At 42.8% G+C, this 20,608-nt stretch overlaps 1 protein-coding gene across 7 annotated transcripts in view; it reads left to right on the top strand.

Annotated features, from left to right (window-relative positions):
• The window catches only part of Fam193a (family with sequence similarity 193 member A), a 128,856-nt gene that overhangs the window by 42,776 nt on the left and 65,472 nt on the right, over positions 1 to 20,608 (top strand). For 5 of the 7 annotated variants that reach the window (XR_007340948.1, XR_007340949.1, XM_015481893.2 and 2 more), the window contains 4 exons: positions 10,998 to 11,158; positions 11,592 to 11,759; positions 14,355 to 14,589; positions 18,637 to 18,761. Coding sequence is in view for 5 of the 7 variants with exons in the window: in XM_015481893.2 (XP_015337379.2) it covers positions 10,998 to 11,158; positions 11,592 to 11,759; positions 14,355 to 14,589; positions 18,637 to 18,761 (689 nt within the window). In the remaining 2 variants the exon portion in view is untranslated. The remainder of the gene's footprint in view (positions 1 to 10,997; positions 11,159 to 11,591; positions 11,760 to 14,354; positions 14,590 to 18,636; positions 18,762 to 20,608) is intronic. The other 2 variants (XM_015481892.2, XM_048784049.1) reach the window with 2 other exon arrangements.

The following is a 20,608-nucleotide window of genomic DNA, read 5'->3' on the forward strand; positions in this document are numbered from 1 at the left end:
TTTTTTTTTTTTTTTAATGGTGAAAACTTTGAAAATCCTTTCTTCTAGCTTTTTGAAATGGACAATATATCGTTTTTGTCTCTAGTTACCTTACTATTGTGTAACACACCAGACCCTTTTGCTCTTTTCTAGCTAAAAAATTCAGTGCTGTCAATGTTGGAAATCATCTATATTACAGTATTTCTTTGCCAGTCATTTACAGTTGCTAATTCTGATGCATAGTTAAGGTTTTGTAAATGTTCTGCATGATCCTTTTCTCTGGGGTTGGGTGGAGGATTCTGTGGGCACCTGTTAACAGATTGTGAATTAAGTGCTTAAATCCTTGTTTTTGTGGTCATTGTTTCTTGTGTGCTTATTTTACCAATTTGAAATCAGTCAGAATCTCATACTCTGCATGTCTCTCTTTGTCTTTTTTTCCTTATAAATATTTCCAGTTTTGCTGTGCATTTTTGCAGTTATGCTAGACAACCACAGCTTGAAGACATTGTATCTTGGTACTTCCTTTCTTTGCTGCCCTGGAGCCTTCTAGGGTGTTCTTTTCTCCTTAAGGTGATTTTGGGTGTTGATCTGTTGCTTCTAAAGCACTTGCCCTCCCTCCTTCTTGCACCCTTTCCTTCTCGGAGAAGTGTGTTTTTGGCATTTGAGTATAGTCAGCAGAGGGGTAAACTATTTGGTTTCACTGAGTGTCTGCTTCTGGTTTTGTTTTGTTTTTTCACTGTATGGACACAATATCTTTATTTTATTTATTTATTCTTATGTGGTGCTGAGGATTGAACTCAGTGCCTCACACATGCTAGGCAAGCGCTCTACCATTGAGCCCCAGCTCCAGCCCGAGTGTCTGCTTCTTAATGGTGAAATTGTTCTTTGCTATAATTGCTAATGTATTTGTTAGTGCCACCACTGGTCAAACATCAGATGTTGCCTTTATCCTAGGTCCCGCACCTGGCCCTCCTCGAAGCTTGCCCCATGTGCTGAAGGTGTGCTGTTTCTCATCCTCTTGCCTGTGTTGCTTATATCACTTAAGTGTTTAAACACTGTAGTTTGATTTTCCTGGTGTTTTGAATTTTGTAAAAATATAATCATGCTGTGTCCAGTTATGCTCTAGATTCACACATGTTGTCATTCCTCCATTTCCATTGCTATGCACTGTTTACCTTTGGAAACACACTGCGTTTTCATTTCCAGATTTTTGCCATTAAGAGCTATCCTCTTGACACACAGAGTAGCATATTGTGTTGTCTTAGAAGGAGGGAAGGAGGGGCTGGGGTTGTGGCTCAGCAGTAGAGTGCTTGCCTAGCACAGGTGAGGCCCTGGGTTCGATCCTCAGCACTACATACAAACAAATAGATAAATTAAAGATATTATGTCCGTCTACAACTAAAAAAATTAAATATTTTTTTTTTAAAAAGGAGGGAAGGAGTTGCTATGTCATAGGGGATTTATATAATTAACTGATGGCATATTAAGATCAATAGCACATTTGAAAATAAAAATTATTTTCCAAACCAAAAATAATTTTGTGAGTAGAGTGGCACTGTATTTTATTTTTGTTGCAAATTTCTTTAATGTTTGGATAATAGAAGAAAGCTGGGCTCTTCTATGTGCTTTTGTGTTTAGTCTCTTGTGATAGGTTACCTTGATTGAAGTAAATGAAAAAAATTTAATGGCTTTCAGATAATTTTGAGTTTTCTACTTTAAGCTACCAAACAGCCTTCCTGCCTGCCTACCTGCCTTGATTCTTCCTAGGGATTGAACCCAGGAGTACTCTACTGCTGAGCTACATCTCCAACCTTTTTTATTTTTATTTTGAGACAAAGTCTTGATAGGTTGCCCAGGCTGGCCTTAAACTTGCTTCTTCCTGCCTTGGCTTCCTGAATAGCTGGATTATAGTTGTGTGCTGTCTTGTGGAAGTGAAAATTTCTCGATGGTTAATTACTACCTGGAGTCTGAAACTGATCAGTAATCTTTTCTGACTCTATTGTATTAAGATTCATTGATCAGCTGGGCATGGTGGCACAGTCCTGTAATCCCAGTGGCTTGGGAGACGAGACAAGAGGATTGTGAGTTCAACAGCGAGACACTAAGTAGCTCAATGAGACCTTGTCTCTAAATAAAATACAAAATAGGGTTGGGTTTGGGGCTCAGTGGTTGAGTGTACCACTGAGTTCAATCCCTGGGACCCCCTCCAAAAAAAAAAAAAAAAAGATCCATTGGTCTGTCTCACCCTCTGAATGGATCTCTTACTCACATGTAGTTTTGTAACATTGCTTGTTAGTCATTTACAAAATGGTTTCTCCAGTTGAGCAGATCTTCCTGATGTGGACATCTTTCATTGTACTGTCTTAAGGCATCATTGGCCATTGTCTTTAGGGAAAACTTTCAAGCTTATAGAGGCAGGTACAAGCTTTCCCAAGTTCTGATCTTTTCCTTTTCCTCTCTTTCCTCGCCTTCCTTCCTTCCTCGCCTTCCTTCCTTCCTTCCTTCCTTCCTTCCTTCCTTCCTTCCTTCCTTCTCCTTCCTTCCTTCCTTCCTCTTCCTTCCTTCCTTCCTTCCTTCCTTCCTTCCTTCCTTCCTTCCTTCCTTCCTTCCTTCCTTCCTTCCTTCCTTCCTTCCTTCCTTCCTTCCTTCCTTCCTTCCTTCCTTCCTTCCTTCCTTCCTTCCTTCCTTCCTTCCTTCCTTCCTTCCTTCCTTCCTTCCTTCCTTCCTTCCTTCCTTCCTTCCTTCCTTCCTTCCTTCCTTCCTTCCTTCCTTCCTTCCTTCCTTCCTTCCTTCCTTCCTTCCTTCCTTCCTTCCTTCCTTCCTTCCTTCCTTCCTTCCTTCCTTCCTTCCTTCCTTCCTTCCTTCCTTCCTTCCTTCCTTCCTTCCTTCCTTCCTTCCTTCCTTCCTTCCTTCCTTCCTTCCTTCCTTCCTTCCTTCCTTCCTTCCTTCCTTCCTTCCTTCCTTCCTTCCTTCCTTCCTTCCTTCCTTCCTTCCTTCCTTCCTTCCTTCCTTCCTTCCTTCCTTCCTTCCTTCCTTCCTTCCTTCCTTCCTTCCTTCCTTCCTTCCTTCCTTCCTTCCTTCCTTCCTTCCTTCCTTCCTTCCTTCCTTCCTTCCTTCCTTCCTTCCTTCCTTCCTTCCTTCCTTCCTTCCTTCCTTCCTTCCTTCCTTCCTTCCTTCCTTCNCTCCTCCTCCTCCCCCTTCTCCCCTCCCCTCTCCTCCTCCTCCTCCTTCTGACACAATACCATTTTAACTTTATTTGTATGTGGTGCTGAGGATTGAACCCAGTGCATCACTCGAGCTAGGTAAGTGCTCTATCACTGAGCCACGACCCCCAGCTCCTGTCAGTCATTTTTTTCAAGTAAAATTGGCATTTCATGGGCTCAGTGGAGTGTTGTGCCCGCAGTGCATCATGCCTTTCCAGAGCAGCCCTCCTTGGGAAGGCTGCAGAGTGCTTTGTGTGCACTCCCTGTTTCATCCCTCAGAATACAGAGAAGACTTGTATTTAGTGGTTGAGAACTAATATAGATGGTGACTTACTACCTCAGGGACATTGTTGGTAGAGCTGTCTTTTCCATTGAAAGCCTGAGTGTGTGGCCAGGGGGAGCCCAGTGGCACTAGTGCTTCACTCCCTCATGCTTGTCAGGGTGCTGGTGTTTGCCACCATTGCATTTGCTAGTGAGAAAGCAGAGGTATTCATATGGCAGTGGCTTTGACTAGTGGACCCGCCAAAGGGTATTAGGGCACACTATTGTTTCAAATTTTTTGTTTTTATTGGCTTATGGGATTTCATTATATATATGGAATATATATAAAACATTTATATGTAGTCTTAGTATGTTCATACTTATATATTCCCTTTATTGTTTATTTTTCACTTGTATTTATGTTGGCTTTTATGAACATAGATTTTTTTTTTTCTTTCTTGGCATTAGGGATTTAAACTCAGAGCTGCTCTATCACTGAACTATATCCTCACCCCTTTTTATTTTTGAGACAGGGTCTTACTAAGTTGCCCAAGCTGCCCTTGAACTTGTGATTTTTCTGCCTTAGTCTCCACTGTCACTGGGATTAAAGGAGTATATCACCATGCCTAGCCAAAAGTTTTAAATTTTTATCAGTACAATTGATCTCTTTTTTTTTTTTGGAAATCCTGGCTACCCAGGGTTATTAAAGATTTTTGCCGTGTGTGTGTGTGTGTGTGTGTGTGTTTTAAAGAGAGGAAAGAATTATTTATTTATTTTAGTTGTAAGTAGACACAGTATCTTTATTTGTTTTTATGAGGTGCTGAGGATTGAACCCCGTGCCTCATACATACAAGGCAGATGCTCTACCACTGAGCTATAACCCCATCTCTTGCCCTTTGTTTTTGTTTTACATGTCTTCAGGGTTTAGCTTGTACTCTTATGTCTATGATCCAATTTTTTAAAATATATTTTTTAGGTATAGATGGACACAACACAAAACCTTTATTTCTATGTGGTGCTGAGGATCGAACCCCGGTCCCACCCGTGCTAGGCGAGCCCTCTACCGCTGAGCCACAGTCCCAGCCCCTATGATCCATTTGAGCAAAGCTTTGTATCTGTTGAAAAGGGAGGATTGGGCTGGAGATGTAGCTCAAGCCGTAACGTGCTCGCCTGGCATGCGTGGGGCGCTGGGTTCGATCCTCAGCACCACATAAAATTAAAATAAAGATGTTGTGTCGACCGAAAACTGAAAAATAAATATTAAAAAAAAAAAGAAAAAGGGAGGATTGTGGGCATCCATTTGCATGTGATACTCAGTTATTCCAGGACTATTTGTTGAAAAAACAAAATTTTCTTGCCCATTACCTTGGCACATTTGTTAAGTTCCGGGCCAGCTTTAGCAACTTAGCAAGACTTTGTCTCAAAATAAGAAATAAAAAGGGCTGGGAATGTAGCTCAGTGGTAGAGCACCCCTGGACTCAATTTCCAATAATCCCCAGCCCCCAAAATCTAAAGATCTCTTTCTTCCTTCCTTTCTTATTTTATTTTATTTGTACTAGGGATGGAACTGAGGGGCACTCAGCTACTAAGCCACATCCCCAGCCCCCCCCCCCTTTTTTTAAAGAGAGAGAGAAATAATTTTTTAATATTTATTTTTTAGTTTTTGGTAGACACAACATCTTTATTTTTANTTTTTTTTAATATTTATTTTTTAGGAGTAGTTGGACACAATACCTTTATTTTGTTTATTTTTATGTGGTCCTGAGGATCGAACCCAGGCCCTCGCATGTGCTCGACGAGTACTCTACCGCTGAGCCACAACCCCAGCCCCTGGTATCATGATCTTTTAATTCTGTTTTTAGTATTGCTTTGTAGGTAGTATTCTTTTTGCAAAGTATTTAGTATTTTTTCTTTACTATTTTAAATGGACTTCTTAGAAGTTTCAGTATCCAGCTGTTTATTGCTAGTGTATAAAAATGTAATTTTTTTTGGTACTGTATGTATCACATTGTGATAAACACATTCACCTGTCGAAACTCAAAGAATGGCCTGAGACAACAGGCACAGAGAAGGCTATTAATGACAGTCTTGCAAGAGTGGGTGTCAGGGTGAGCAGGCACACCCAGACCAGTCACAATCAGCATTTCATTCCCTAGTGCACAAGGTCCCTTTCTTTGTGCCTCATTGGCTAAGTGCCATGGGTGCGCAGTCTTCCCAAACTTCCCCTAGGTTTTGTTCTCTTATTGGGTTATTTAAAGAAATGCACCTTTTGCTTATCCCGCCTCCCTTTGTCTCTCTTGGGGTAAGTGCACTTATGATTTATCTTGGTTGGTCAGGTTGTCTCCTTACCCTACCCCTTCTTTGTCAAGGACTATGAATCTCTCACACTTAGGTGTTAACTGCTGGTAACAATTTATTCTATTTCCCCTTTGGCTATTTTCTTTTATATCCCCAATAATTTTACATTTAGAGCTAAATACTATATTTTGAAAATGGGCCACTGGACTTTGTATTTCTCAACAATGTGAAAACTCTTTTATTAATTCTGTGGTTTTGGTAGATTCCTTGGATTTTTTTCCATGTAGATCACATCATCTACAGATAATGTATTTCTTCCTTTCCAACCTGTATGTTTTTATTTTTTCTCATCTTACTCCATTTTCCAGGACCTCCAGTAGGTCTAAAGGACTGGTATGAGTGGACACCCTTCTTTTATTGCTGATTCTAGGGGAAGCATTTAGTCTTTTCACCATTAAGTACTATATTAGCTGTAGGATTTCACTGAGGAGTTGAGTTTTATTTTGCTGAGAGTTATCATCATGAATGGATATTGACTTTTGTTAAATTCTCTTTCTGCATCCTTTGAGATGGTCACAGTTATTCATTTTCTTAGTTTATTAACAAAATAAATTATTTGAAATGTTGGACAAACGTTGTATTTCTAGGATGGCTAATCCACACTTGGTAATGATCATGATATATTCCCTTTTTTATAGGTTACTGGATTGGGTGTTTGTTAATGTGTTAAGGATTATTGTCTGATTTATGAAGAATGTTAACTTGCGAATTTCTTGTTTCATAATATTTTTGTGTGGCTTTGGTGTCATAGAACAAGCTGGGAAGTAGTACCCCTCCTTACTCTTTTGGAAAAGTTTGTGTAGAATTGATAAAATTTCTCCCTTGAGTGTTTGAAACATGCACCAATGGAGCCGCCTTGGCCTAAGGCTTGCCTCATTGGGAAGATTCTGAACTATGAGGTTCGATTTATATGAGGTTGTCTGTTTCTTTGTTAGGGAGCTTTAAAGAAATTTGCCCATTTTTGTGCAAATGTATAGATGTGAAATTGTTCAGAATATTCCTTTACTATTTTTAAAATTTCCATGTGGTCTGTAATGATCCCTTCCCCCTTAATCCTTATATCAGTTGTTTGACATTGTTAAGATTATATATACATACCCATACACTCATATGTTATATATATGTATATATTAGTTGTAGATGGACAGAATGCCTTTATTTAATTTATTTATTTTTATGTGGTGCTGAGGACTGAGACCAGTGCCTCACAGGTGCTAAGCAAGCACTCTACCACTGAGCCACAACATTAGCCCAAGTTGTTTGACTTTTGTCTCTCATTTTTTTTCCCTTGTTAAGACTGACTAAAGGTTTATCAATGTTATTGATCTTTTTGAAGAACCATATTTTGTTTTAATCAATTTTCTATTTTTCTTTCATCAATGTTACTCCTGGCCTATATTTTTTTCATTCTTTCTGCTAGTAGATCCACTTTTAGCTGCAGTCCACAATTTTTGATATGTTGTCTTTTATTCTGTTCAGAGTATTTTATAATCACCCTTATGTTTCATTCTTTGGCTCATGGATTGTTTACATGTGTTTTTAAATTTCCAAATATTTGGGGGTATTTTCCAGATAGCTTCTTGTTAATGATTATTAAATAAGAAATCATACTTTGTATAATTTAATTTTTAAATTTTTGTTTCAGAAAATATTTGCTTTATAGTTGATCTTGTTCTTGTTCCACATGCATTTGAATAGTTCTGCTGCTGCTAGAGTGTTCTGTGAGTGTCAGTTAGGTCACCTTGGTGTCCCTATGCTCTGCATCCTTCCTGATGCTTCTGTCTAGTTGAGTTACTGAATGGAATGTTCTTTTAGTTCCTGCTTCTTGTATCTTGAGTTCTGTTATTAGAATATCTACCGGTTCAGCATTGTTACTTCTTTTTTTGTTGAATTCTTTTATCATCACCATCATCTTGCTCTTCATTGCTACTAATATCCTTTGTTCTATTTCCTTTCTGTTATTTGCAACTCTTACTCCCTTTTTTTCCTCTTGGACTAATTGAATATTTTTTTATGGCTCATTTTACCTCCTGTTGGTTTATTATCTATATCTTTTTGTTTTCACAGTTTTTCATGAGATGCTTCTAGTGTTTGCAACGTCTACTTTCAACTTTTCAACCTCTGCTTTCAAAGACTATCCTGCCACTTCACATGTAGTGTGAGGAACTTAAAATAGGACACCTGGAACTCCACCTCTTTTGATTCCCTTGTAGTCTTATACTTTCCTCCTGTATTATAAATGTTACCATGTGTTTTTGCTTTAAATCGTTTATACACACACACACACACACACACACTTATTTATTCAGGGGCAGTACTGGGGTTTGAACCCAGGGCCTTGTACATGCTAGGCAAGCACTCTGTTACTGAGCTACATCTCCAGGCCCCACCTCCACCTTAAAATTTTATTTTGAGACAGAGTCTTGTTAAGTTGCTGAGCTTAATAATCTTCCTGTCTCAGCCTCCTGAGTAGCTGTGATTATAGGCATGTGCCACCATGGGCATCACACAGCAGTTTGATAGAAGAGCTTTAATAGGTGGTTCAGGTGGTGTGTTGAGCAGAGCTTGACTAGCAGGTGAGCATCACACCAGTAATTAAACTGACATATCCTAACACAAGGTAAAAGTAACAAGAGACAGGAATCAGCTACCCAGACCTGTACAGTGAGCCCTAAAGATCAGTTAAGGCAGATCTAGGGAGCAACCATGAGCTTTGGGACTGAGGGAAAGGACTCAGGGAAGAACAAATTTTGAGAAGGCCCCTCCTTGGAGAGCATGGTTGCAGCTGACTGGGTGCCAAGAGAAGTTCCCTGAGGTACTGGGTGATGATGAAACTTGCTGGACAGCACCTGTCACCAAGTCCTCTCACACCAAGAACAGAGCTGCCTGATGATAGGACCAAGAGGAGAAACATTGGAGGTCTGTCACCCTCCAGTGCCCTCTGCCCATGTTTTGTCTGCTGTGAGTGGAGAAATGGGTTCCTTCAACACAGAGCTTGGCAAGGAGGGTGGGTTTGGAGCTGAGAGGCAAAAGGAACTATTGGTAGCTGACTCTTTCAACTTCCATGAGTAGGGAATCTCTCTGCTGAGGTCTGACTTATAGAACTCCATTAGAAACTGTGCAGAGATCAGCGGATGGGTGCTCCAGGCAAAGGGAACAGTGCAATAGCATAAACACAGAGGTCTGTCTAGGCAGCCTTGAAGCTGTGGTAAGAAAGTGGAGTTCATTCTGGAGGACAACACAGCAAGGTTTATGCTGGGGACTACATGAGCTCACTCTGGCTGGGCTTGAAAACAGATCACAGTGGGAAGGGTAGATATCAGGGGCCAATAGAGAGCCCTGCCGTTTCCAGGCAGGAGGTAACTGTGACCTATCTTGGGCTTGAAGCAATAGGGAAAGAAGAACAGGTGGGGGTTTGGGATTGTTAGCTTGAGGTGGAGCAGTTAGTATGGCCTGAGGAGAAGAGGAAGCCTGTGTGTTGAAGGCTCTGACCTGCTGTTTTGTAGGAAAAGCTTCTCTTTCCATTGCCAACCTTAAGCTGTCCTGCCTGCTTGTCCTCCCTTCCCATGATGACATCACTCAGGCCACACTTCCTTCTAGCCCCTTCTAGTGTTGGAATTGTCTCCTTTTCAAGTATTCAAGCCCAGTTCGCTGAAAAACCCAACTCTTACTAATTCAGAGCTCTTCCCACAGCTGTAGGAAGTGAAGTCAGAGATCACCAGGGTAGAGGGCAGTGGTGTGTGTCCAATATCTTTCTGCCTTTCTTATGCTGGCTTTAGGGTGGAGAAAGGGCTCTGGGAAGGAGGAGTTGGGGGTCTTTGTCCTCTGCCAGGTTGTCTGTGGCTGTCTTTGGCTGACTGGGGCTTGTTAGCCTAACATGTTGCTGGTCCTTGCTTGGAAGACTCTGTCCTAGTGTTTGGGTCTGTTACAGCAGAGTGCTGTAGGCTGGTTCATAAGCAGCAGGCATCTGTTTCTCAGAGTCTGGAGGCTGGGAGTCCTAGGCCCATGCCTTGGTTTGTTGTTGGCACCTCCTCAACCTGAAGCACCCATTTTGTGTGGGGTCTTTCATGACCACACAGCTTCTGCTCTCCCCTCTGGCACACAGTTCTGGCTCCCTCTGCCTGCTGTGGGGGTAGGGGATAGGCTTTCCAGACTTTTACACTTCAAAAATCTCATATCACTGTCTATGTGCCAAACCCCTGAGACATAATAGGCTCTTGGAGGAGTTTTCTGCTCCTCTGCTGGGTGGTGATGTGAATACTGTGTGCACAAACCTGACCAAACACAGTCTAGGCTGACATCCAGTCTCTGGGAAGGCTTCTCCCTGTGCTGTAGGAGGGAAGGGTGCAGCTCTCTGCACTCAAAAGGGTTCCCTATAGGAGTCTGCCTGGGAGCTCTGTGCTACTTCTCCCCAGGCTGTTGGGGTGCATTGGAACTGGCTGCCCCAGTTGTAAGCCCTGATTGGGATTCTTCTGTGCCCTGGTCCATCTTAGCAGCATCTTTCTCAGTGCTAGCTCAGTGGGTAATTAGAAGGCAGAAGGGGAAGGGATCAGGATGTGTTTCAGTTCTCTATGGTGGTGGTTGGTGAAGTCCTTTCCCTCCGTGGGAAAAAGTATGGGCTGCATACTCACCACAGGAGGGCTCTCAGCCTGAGGGTGGTGGCACAGGGAGGCTGGCTCTGGGCCTCATCTGTCATCTTTGCTCAGAGCTTCCTTTTCCTTGGTCAGAACAGGCAGTGCAGGTTATGGGCCCCTGGGACAGAGGGATGCTGCTCTGGGCCTCTGTGTGCTGTATGCAGAGTGGCCCAGACTTCTACCAAGTGACTTGACCTGGTTGTCAAGACCTCCGGTGACTTGACTATGGGTGCTCCAGGTCCTGGAGATGCCTGCAGGGGTGGTTGTCACACATGCCGATGAGGACACTGGGAACAGAATGCTTCTTTTTTAAAGAATAAAATACATATATTGGGTGTCCATGTGATGATGGTATAAACCATCAGGAGGTTTAAAAAAAAAAAAAAGAAAGTAAACAACAACAACAAAAACACTGGTTCCAAATAAAATTCTTGACAGAAAAAGTTGCCTGTGTAATGTCAGTTGAGACATTTTCTTTTTGATGTCTGTTTTAAAATTTTTCTAGGAGGCATTTTTTTGAAGAGTTTGAACATAACTGGTCTGTTATATTCTGTTTTTAAAGCAGGGCCAAGATTTTCTTCTTCACTCACCACTGGGGGGCTCTCAGCCTGAGGCTGGTGGCACAGGGAGGCTGGCTCTGGGCACACAGACACTGCCCTCTACAGGGTTGGGCGCCACGCCCTCGGAGGCTGCCTGCTCCTGCGAAGCCTGCAGTGAGCGCAGGTATGTGCAGAGTGGGCCACACTGTCCAGGAGTGTGTTGGGCTAGAACAGGAATGTGGGCTTTTTTGATAAATAGTGACAAACTTTTGCATTGATCCTGAGGAACACAGTGGCCTGGTTTTAAGGGAAAGCACAAGATAAAAATTCCTGTCCTTGAAGGACTAACACTAGGAAACTAGTCCTCAGAAAGGTTGGGGCATAGTCACTAGATTTTAAGAGGAGCATCAATAGCCAGGCAGTGGTGGTGGGGAGGCTGGCATTGGTGGAGGGGAGGAGAGGCCAGGAGCATATCTGAAAGGGCTGTGCCCAGGGAAGAATCCAGCAGGTGGCAAAGGTGCAGAGACTCCACAGGGATCAGAACTGCTTGATGTGCACCTTGATGGAAGAGCTCTGGTAGACGCCCCAACTCTTCTGGTTCCTGTGTTGTGTCACAGAGAAATTTCGGCAGAGATGGATCGGGAACCTCAACAGCTGCAGAACTACTGGTCAGAAGTGCGCTACATGGTCCGCTGCATCTACCGCCAGGCGGGGACACCACTGGCAGACGACCAGGACCAGTCTCTGGTACCCGACAAGGAGGGAGTGAAGGAGCTCGTGGATAGGTACAAGTTGCCCCTTCTTGTCATGTCCCTGTGTAAATCCCTGCCCTCCCCAGCTTCCTATGGAGCCTCTGTGCCTGGGTGAGCTTTCACTTGGGTCCTGAGGAATGCTCAGTTAGGCTTGCCTGGTCAGGTCTTTAGCAGACAGCTGATCATAGTGAGCCCTCTGGGTAAAATGTTGCAAATTCTCCTGACTCCTAATGAGACATGAAATGTTTCTGTCAATTCTTTGTGTCAAAACTGACAATAATACCTACCTGCCTGCCTGAGTCCCTGCTCTGCCAGGGAGATGCTAAGTACTTTCATAAGCACTCTTGCATTTATCATCCAGGGAGAAAGGCTGAGCTCTCTCCCACTTATTGAGGTGCCATGAAGCCAACAGCTCATGAAGGTGATTGCCTGCAGCATGTGGGTGCAGGGTAGCTGGGGCCAGTCCTGGCTGTGCAGCTGCCTCATTCAGCTGGCCTTGAATCTGCTGTTTAGCACCTACCTTATGCCCAGTAACTTACAGAAGGTGAGATGGGCATCACTTCTTTCTTGTTTGAAAGTGCCATTTTTTCCTGATTTTTGAAATGTTCCAAATAAAAAGCAATACATTTGAGCTAGACATTTCATGGGTCGTTTCTCATTTTTATTTCTTTCTCTCTTGTATTTTGAATGTATGCTTTAGGTTTCTTGTTGATTCATGTTTGCTGTCTAGCAGGTTTCATCCTGGAAGCAGGGTTAGTGAGTGGTGATGGTCATGCTGACGTGTGTTCAGGGTTCCACATCTGAGCCACTGGTATCATGTGAGACGGTTCGGGAGGTGTGTGCCTTTTTTAGAAGTCAGGTTTCCTAGTGAGTATTAGGAAAAAATATGGAACCTTTATGTCAGATGCGTCTCTTCACAGATTATTCATGCTGTATCTTTGATACTTTAGAGTAGCATCCTGCACACAGTATACTACAGTTTGTTGGGTGTATGTATGAATGGATGAATGAATGGACTATAGCGTCTTCAGATATTCTGCCTCTTTTTCACATAAATTTTAAGAAACCTGTTTGCAAAAAGTACCACATGGTTATTTCCTTAAATTTATAAAAATGCAGAAATGGACGAGGAAATAAAGTGCGTCTAATCTGACCATGCTGGGAGAACTAACGAGGTATCAAGTCTACTTGTGAGTTTAGTTGTTCCTGTGTCATTTGAATCTTATGTGGCTTTGCTTTAATAAATGAAATACATTCTGTTTCAGGGGGATAGTTTCTTGTGCTCATAATTTAAATTAGAATTATCATGCTACAAAAATTAATTGGTCTGTTTGAAATATACCAACAATAGTGGGAGTCCTTTGAATTTGTGCAACTTTAACCACATTTTATACAAGGCTTTCCTTGTCTCTTGTCTTTTACAACCTAGGTAGTATGGCAATTTCAAAATGGAACAGGTGACATCTTATAATGTTCTCTTTTGACATAATGTGCAAAAAGGTGAAAGAATCTACTGCTGAATACATTTTACAACTCATTTCTAATAGGTGCTGAGCTCAGCTGGTTTCTCCTTTGACATATTACCGACAGTCAGTTTGATTCTTGCAACCGTGGTCCCAGGCTTCCATCTAGAGGCATCTCAAAAGTGCACAGTTAATAGAAGTGGCATCTTAATCACAGTGATGCCAGACACTGTAAACAAGTCTTAAAAGTGGGTGATCTCCATGTTTGAAAGGAGATTCATGACAGTGTTCGTTGCTGTTGTGGCTAGTGGTGGCCATGGATTTTCCCCTGCTCTTAACTTACAGTATTTCATATATATGTATTGGTTTATCTCCCCTTTCTCCCCCAGGGGTAGATGTTGATTGCAGGGTCTTGTGGACTATTATGGAGCTATACCCCAGCCTGCCAGCTTTTTCTTTAAGTATTTAAAAATTCTTAAGACAAAGTCTCACTAAATTGTTGAGGCTGACCTTAAACTTGTGGTCTTCCTGCCTCACTGGGATTACAGGCTTGTGCCACCATACTTGGCTGTTGCTTTTTTGTTGGGATAATTTTAAAACAGGATAAACTCTCTAAATTTTCCTCTGATTTTAAAAATAGCAAACATTTTGCTTATACCCTGAGTTCCTAGAAGGAAGGAAAATGCCCAGTCCTGTAGCCTGGTATCACCCTCGTTGGGTTAGGTGCCTTAGTCCCACCTTTTGTTAATAATCGCAAGTTGAATTTGTTTCTGGAGCCAGCTCTGAAGCAGGTCATGCGCCCTGTCACCTGCTGGTTGTTGGAGTTCAGACACTGTCCCCAGCTTGGGTAGCTTTGATGGTCTGGACAGTGGGGCATGAAGCAGAGCTCCTATGTGTGGGTTGGCCAAGTGAGTACAAGTGCATAAACAGTGCTAAGGAAATGTCAGTTTTTCTGTTTGTTCTTTGGCAACATTGTATCTGGGTTCTTCATCTGTTAAGGCATGTGATGATGCCTTTCATAGGTCCTGGTGAGGAAGAAGACCACTGCGGTTGACAGGTAGATACCTATGGAAAGGCTTTAGAAAAGATGCTCATTGATATGAAGACTGTTCCATCCTTGTCTGGTGTGGACAGGTGAGGGCTAAGTGTGACTCTCTCTGTGCAGGCTCTGTGAGCGGGACCCCTACCAGCTATACCAACGGTTGGAGCAGCAAGCCCGGGAGTATGTGCTAGAGATGAAGGTCCGCCTGCTTCGGCAGTTGTCAGCCGCAGCAAAGACAAAGGCGCCATCTGGCCTGCAGGGCCCACCTCAGGCACACCACTTCATTTCGCTTCTCCTCGAGGAGTATGGCGCTCTCTGCCAGGCCGCACGCTCCATCAGCACTTTCCTCAGCACTCTGGTAAGAGATGTCACCCCTTTTTCTGTGAGGTTGCTGAGAAGGTGAACTAAAGAGCAGAAGTATGTGGTGAAAAGAGGTGCCTGAGGCTGAGGGGCTGACTGCCACAGGCCACTCCACAAGGTCAGCAAAGGCTAGGATTAGTGTTAGGGTTAGTCCTCTGACTTTGCCACTAAATAGAAGCATTGAGTGGATTGGTGTCCTGGTGACAAAGCATGGAAGTACTATTTGGGGAGACCTGAGGCAAAGAAGCAAGTCATGGGGATATATGCTGCATGAGGAGCAGCTGGGCATTAACAGGGAGATGAAGGGGAGTCTTTAGTATTCTGGGTTGTTAATGCTGTTGTGACTGTCAACAGCTAGTGCTGTGTTTGATGGGTGTACTTGAGGGTGTGAGGGTTATAGAGAGCAGCCTGTGTGCAATGAGAACTTCCATTTTTCCACACACACATACATTGCCCTCAGCCGAGCACCCAGCAAGGACAGGCTTAGGAACTTGAGTAAGATGCCCACTCCTGCAGGGACCATACAGCCCTAGCAAAGGGCACAAGTGACCACCTCAGAAAATAAATGCCACTGAATTGAAGGAGGCATGAAGTGGAAATGTGGTTACTGTGGCTCGAAGGAGACTGGGCTCCCCAGTGACCAGCCATGGCAGCTTCAGCCACTCACTGGTCATTCTGGAGTGTCTTTCCTCAGCACTTTGATGATTAAGTGATACTTCAGCAAGCTAGTTTTGGTGCTGCTTAGTGGTGAAACTACATTCTGAAATCATTGGTTCTCAAGGTTTTAAGCAGTCTTTATCTGATTCTAAAATTGATGAACCTTGCCAGAAAAACTCACCTACACAACACTTGGTAAGTCACTGCCGGGGTTGTAGACCTCTCTCAGCTCCCCTGCATCATACCACTGCTATACTTGTAAGGACTGCCTGGAGGAGGCGTCTGTTGTCACTGGAGCTGGCCAGGTGAATATGGCAGGAGGGGCATAGTAATCCTACCTCCAGACCTAAGGGCTCCAAGGACAGCCTGCCTGCTTCTCCCACCTCCACTTAGAGAGCCTGCTTGTCCTTCAGAGGTTCAGTTCCAGACCTGGCGCCTCTGAGGAGCACCTTGCACCTTCCCCTATCTTCTGAGAGAATGTTGGCACAGGTTAAGATACTGTCCTTCTTGCCTAGGCCTGGTGCAGACTCTCTGAGAGAGCATGCTCTCCAGAAAGTGCTGCCAGCATCCTGGCCTTCCTTGGGTAGTCAGAGTAGAACAGTGTTGTATGAAACCAACAAAAATTAATTTGAACCAGTGCTCTATTTTATTTTGTCTCTATATATGAGATACAGAATATAGTATACCCTGAACCATTCCTCCCAAGGGAAACAGGTGCACTTAGTGGTTAATAGAAAATATGATAAATTTTTTTAAAGACATAGGACTAAGATGTCATGAGATGTCAAGAGAAGTCGTAGTGGTAAAAAAAAAAAAAAAATCAGTTGAAACCTGGATTCCTAAGAAATACATGTGCTTAGATGTCAACATTTGCTCTATGGTTTTCCTTTCATCCTGAGAAAGATACACCATCAGTCTTGCCCAGGATGGGATTGGCTAATAATAATAATAACGGCAGGCTTTCCATCATTACAACCTCAGTGAGAGGGTGAAGGACAAACTCCAGGGACTGGAAGGGATGCAAGAATGTTTCCATCATGACCTTGGAGTGGATATGACAGAGAAGTACCATCTCCCAGAGAATTTTTAACTAAAAACCATTACACATTTAGGTTAGCAGGATAAGCCCCTGCTGTTGGTGTGGTGCAGGTAGCTCAAGCCTGGAAGTTAGGCTGCAGAGGTCCAAGGCTTTTGGCAAAGTCAAGCAGCATGTATCTCTAGAGGCTTGGCCTTCTGGGCCCACCTCAAAGAATTGGCATAGCATTCTTTTATACTGTACTGCTTTAGACAATGCTCTCAAAATCTCCTTCTTGGAGATTTCCATTATAAGCAGCTCATAAATTTCTTTTTATTCTTCTTTCTCTTTTATGGTTTTTGTAGGGGGTAGTATGGTGATACTGAAGCGGCTCATAGTTTTAAAAAAAAAAACATAAAACACATGGTTCAAGATAGCACAACTGGGACTGGGGGTGTGGCTCAAGCGGTAGCGCGCTCGCCTGGCATGCGTGCATCCCGGGTTCGATCCTCAGCACCACATACCAACAAAGATGTTGTGTCCGCCGAAAAATTAAACAATAAAAATAAATAAAAATTATTTAAAAAAAAAAAAAAAAGATAGCACAACTGAGAGCCAGCAGAAACAGCAAGCAGGATTATATACCAAAGATGTTTACATTTCAAAGAATATAACTGTTTACTGTACAGATATAAAAACATTTGAAAATTTTTAAAAAATATTTGGTTTTTAGTTGTACTTGGATGCAATACCTTTGTTTTATTTATTTATTTTTATATGGCGCTGAGGATTGAACCCCAGGGCTTCACACGCGCTACATGAGCACTCTACCAGAGAGCCACAACCCCAGCCCCAAACATTTGAAATTTTGAATTAAGGCTCTAAAGAAGGATCATCCATGAGCTGGGGTTGTGGCTCAGTGGTATAGCGCTTGCCTTGCACATGAGAGACCCTGTGTTCGATCCTCAGCACCACATAAAAATAAATAAATAAAATAAAGATATCATGTCCATGTATAACTAAAAAAATATTTTAAAAAATAAAATAAAGAAGGATCATCCAGACTTGGGGTTGGGGGGAAACAAAACTAAAAATAAAAAGGCATAATTAAAAAAAAGTTTAATGGATAGATTAAACAAACTAAGAAGCTGAAAAGGGAATTTGTGGATTGGAAAGAGGTAAAGGAATTCTACAGGATGTAGCTCAAAGGAAAAAAGAATTGGGACATATAGAGAGCTTAAGGATACAGGGAGCTAGGTATGGTGGCACATGCCTGTATTCCCAGCAGCTTGGGAGGCTGAGATAGGAGGATCATGAGTTCAAAGCCAGCCTCAGCAACTTAGTGAGGCCCTAAGCAACTCAGGGAGACCCTGACTCTAAATTAAATATAAAAAAGGGTTGGGTGGGGCTGGGTTGTGGCTTAGTGGTAGAGCACTTGCCTAGCATGCATGAGGCACTGGGTTTGAACTCTGGCACCACATGAGAATTATCAAATAAAACAAAGGTATTGTGTCCCATGTACATCTTAAAAATATATATATATTTTACAAAAGGGGGGAGGCGTCTGAGGATGTGGCTTAGTGGTTAAATGCCCCTGGATTCAATGCCTGATACCAAAAGTAAAAGGATACAGGGAGGAGGTATAGCTATCACTGAGAGGTTCCTAGGAATTAGACTGAGGGCAGAGGTGACAGCTGGAAGATCATTGTGAGTATCAATGGAGACAAGAAGCACTGCTGCAGAATGAGGTGGTAGCCAGTGTGGCCCAGTGTTTGAGAGCATTGTCTAAAGCAGTTAATGATTTTGCTTACGCTAATTAGGAAAGCGAAAAACCTTCTCTTTGCCACAGTATCACTAGAAAAGAAATTATTTGCATCCATCAGAATGAGTGCTTTCTCAGATAGGCAAGAAAATGATTGTCTTTTGACATCAAAGGATTTATATTCATTAACACTATTTGAAATGTAGAGCTTCTGACACCTTTGAAAGCCTAATTAATTGTAAGAAATGTCAACCAAGTATGTTTTCTTCCTCTTTTTTTCATCTGTGTGTGCACCTGCTGCCCTTTTTATGTGTGTGAGTTTATTTAGAAGGGAAATGAGATGGAGACTCATGTCACTAAAATTGGAGATCTGACTCAGTAATTCAGTGTGTGCTTTGGGACTCACAGGGAGAAGTGACTCCTCACAAGCAGAATGTTCTGGACCTGTGTAGAGGATTTGTGGGGTGGGAAGGAAATCCTTCTTGGAGATTTCAAGTCTTCATCATTTCACTGCCTCCTTTTTGTGTGTGTGTGGGGGTTGGGGGTACGTGTGTGTTTTAATTATTATTATTATTATTATTTTTTTTTTTTTTACTTTTTTTATTAACTAGGAAAATGAGCACTTGAAAAAATTCCAGGTGACCTGGGAACTGCATAATAAACACCTGTTTGAAAATCTGGTCTTTTCGGAGCCACTTCTCCAGAGCAACTTACCAGCATTGGTGTCACAGATCAGGTACTTGTTCTTAATCTGTGTACATCCTGTGGTGTGACAGTACAGTTTTCCTGTGATATGGTGTGTGTATGTGCGCCTAGAGACCACTTCATCTATGTGTGCTTGGACCTTCTTGCAGAAAAAATATCACAGGGCCTAGGGAAAAAGACAGTTTGGGCAGAAAACTCAAAACCTAAGGAGTAATAAAATTAAATTTTTAAGTAATAAACCAATATAAATGCCACTCAGAATTAACACTACAAACTCCTCATAAATATAGGAAAGCTACAGTAATAGATGCTTTCCCTTGGCAGGACTCACTCTATCTGGCAGGAATGCTGCGGTTCTTCTGTGGTTTAGGGATGTGCAGGGGAGGTCGGAGAAGGAGGCAGGGCCCAGGTGTGAGCATGCAGGCTGTCTTGAGCATTAGGCATATGTTACCATCTCTTGGAAATGTGCCCTCCATGCCCCAGCTCTGCATCTCTGCTTGTCTCCTGGATTCATCTTCCTGATATGGAATATCCAGGTGGCTTCCTCATGTCAACATAAACATAATAGTGCAGAACTCACTTGTGGGCATTTGTGGGGCATGAACTGGAGCAAGTGAGGGGCTGGGGGCTGGGTGTGCGTTGCCCTGAAGGTACTGTGTTGAGTTAGCAAGCATGCCTCTCTTTGCCCTGAAGGTACTGTGTTGGGTTAGGAAGCATGCCTCTCTTTCATCTGATGTTGCTTAGCAGAGTGGAGTCATGTGAGAGCTACCTTAGTCCCCAGTGTATGATTTTGTTTTTCCTACCTGTTAACTGCATATTCTAGATACACCTAACAATAGCCATTTTTGTTTGGCTATACCAAAATGTAGTTTGAATAGATTGGCAAGGAAGGGGAACCACAACCTGGGTATAGTGGCACATGTTAGTCATTCCAGTTCAACAGGCTGAGGCAAGAGGATTGCAAGTTTGAGGTCATTCTTGATAACTTAGGGAGACTCTGTCTCAATATATAACTAAACAGGGGGCTGGGGATATATGTATTTATTGTAGTAGAGTGCTTGCCTAGTATGTGCCAGGCCCTGGGTTCAATACCTAGTGCCACCAAAAAAAGCAGGAGGAGCTGCTTGTAATAAATTATCACTCTGATTTACCTACCAGTCTGCTTTAAAAAAAAAAACAAAAAACTTAAAACCCAGGTATTGATGTAGTGTTCATTGCATATGTTCCCAAATTTTATTTGAGGGCTGGCCCTTAACTGTCCCCCATTTTACAACCTCATTTCTAGACAAAGAACAGCCTCAAAAGCAGTTTGGTGGTGCACTTCACAGGGCTGAGCCCACTAGGCCACTGCCATCCCTGTTGGGTCAGCAAGTCTGAGTGGTCTTGGACCACAAGTCCTTGCTACAGGAGCAGTCCCACTTACAACCTGGAGGCCCAGTCAGGTGTCTTCCTTGCCATTCCCTGGGCCACTGCTCTATCCTTCCTCATCACCCCAGGGTCTTCAGCATTTAGAATTGATAGGTCACCCTATATTCTGCCAACTCCATTGCTGGGGGTTGCTCGGTGTACAAGGTCAGGGACCTGGAGGACTGCTTGACCTTCTTGGTTATCTTCCTGATCATCATCTTGTTTTCTTTTGGGTTTATCTGCAGTTTTTCCTTGAGGAAGCAAAGATGCCCTAGTTGGAGCAACCTTTTTACTTAAAGTAACTCCAGCATACCTGGCTTTCCTACATCCAGCACTTTTCTAAAACCAATGTCATGTCCAGTAGTTTTATTTGATTAAACGGGAGGACTGTTTTGTATGAAGTAGGATAGGTGTGGCTTGTGCCTGCTGAGGTTTTGCAATGTGAAAGATAAGAACAGTTCACCTAAGAAA

Source organism: Marmota marmota, unplaced genomic scaffold (assembly GCF_001458135.2).
Source record: "Marmota marmota marmota unplaced genomic scaffold, marMar, whole genome shotgun sequence".
NCBI classification, from domain to species: domain Eukaryota; kingdom Metazoa; phylum Chordata; class Mammalia; order Rodentia; family Sciuridae; genus Marmota; species Marmota marmota.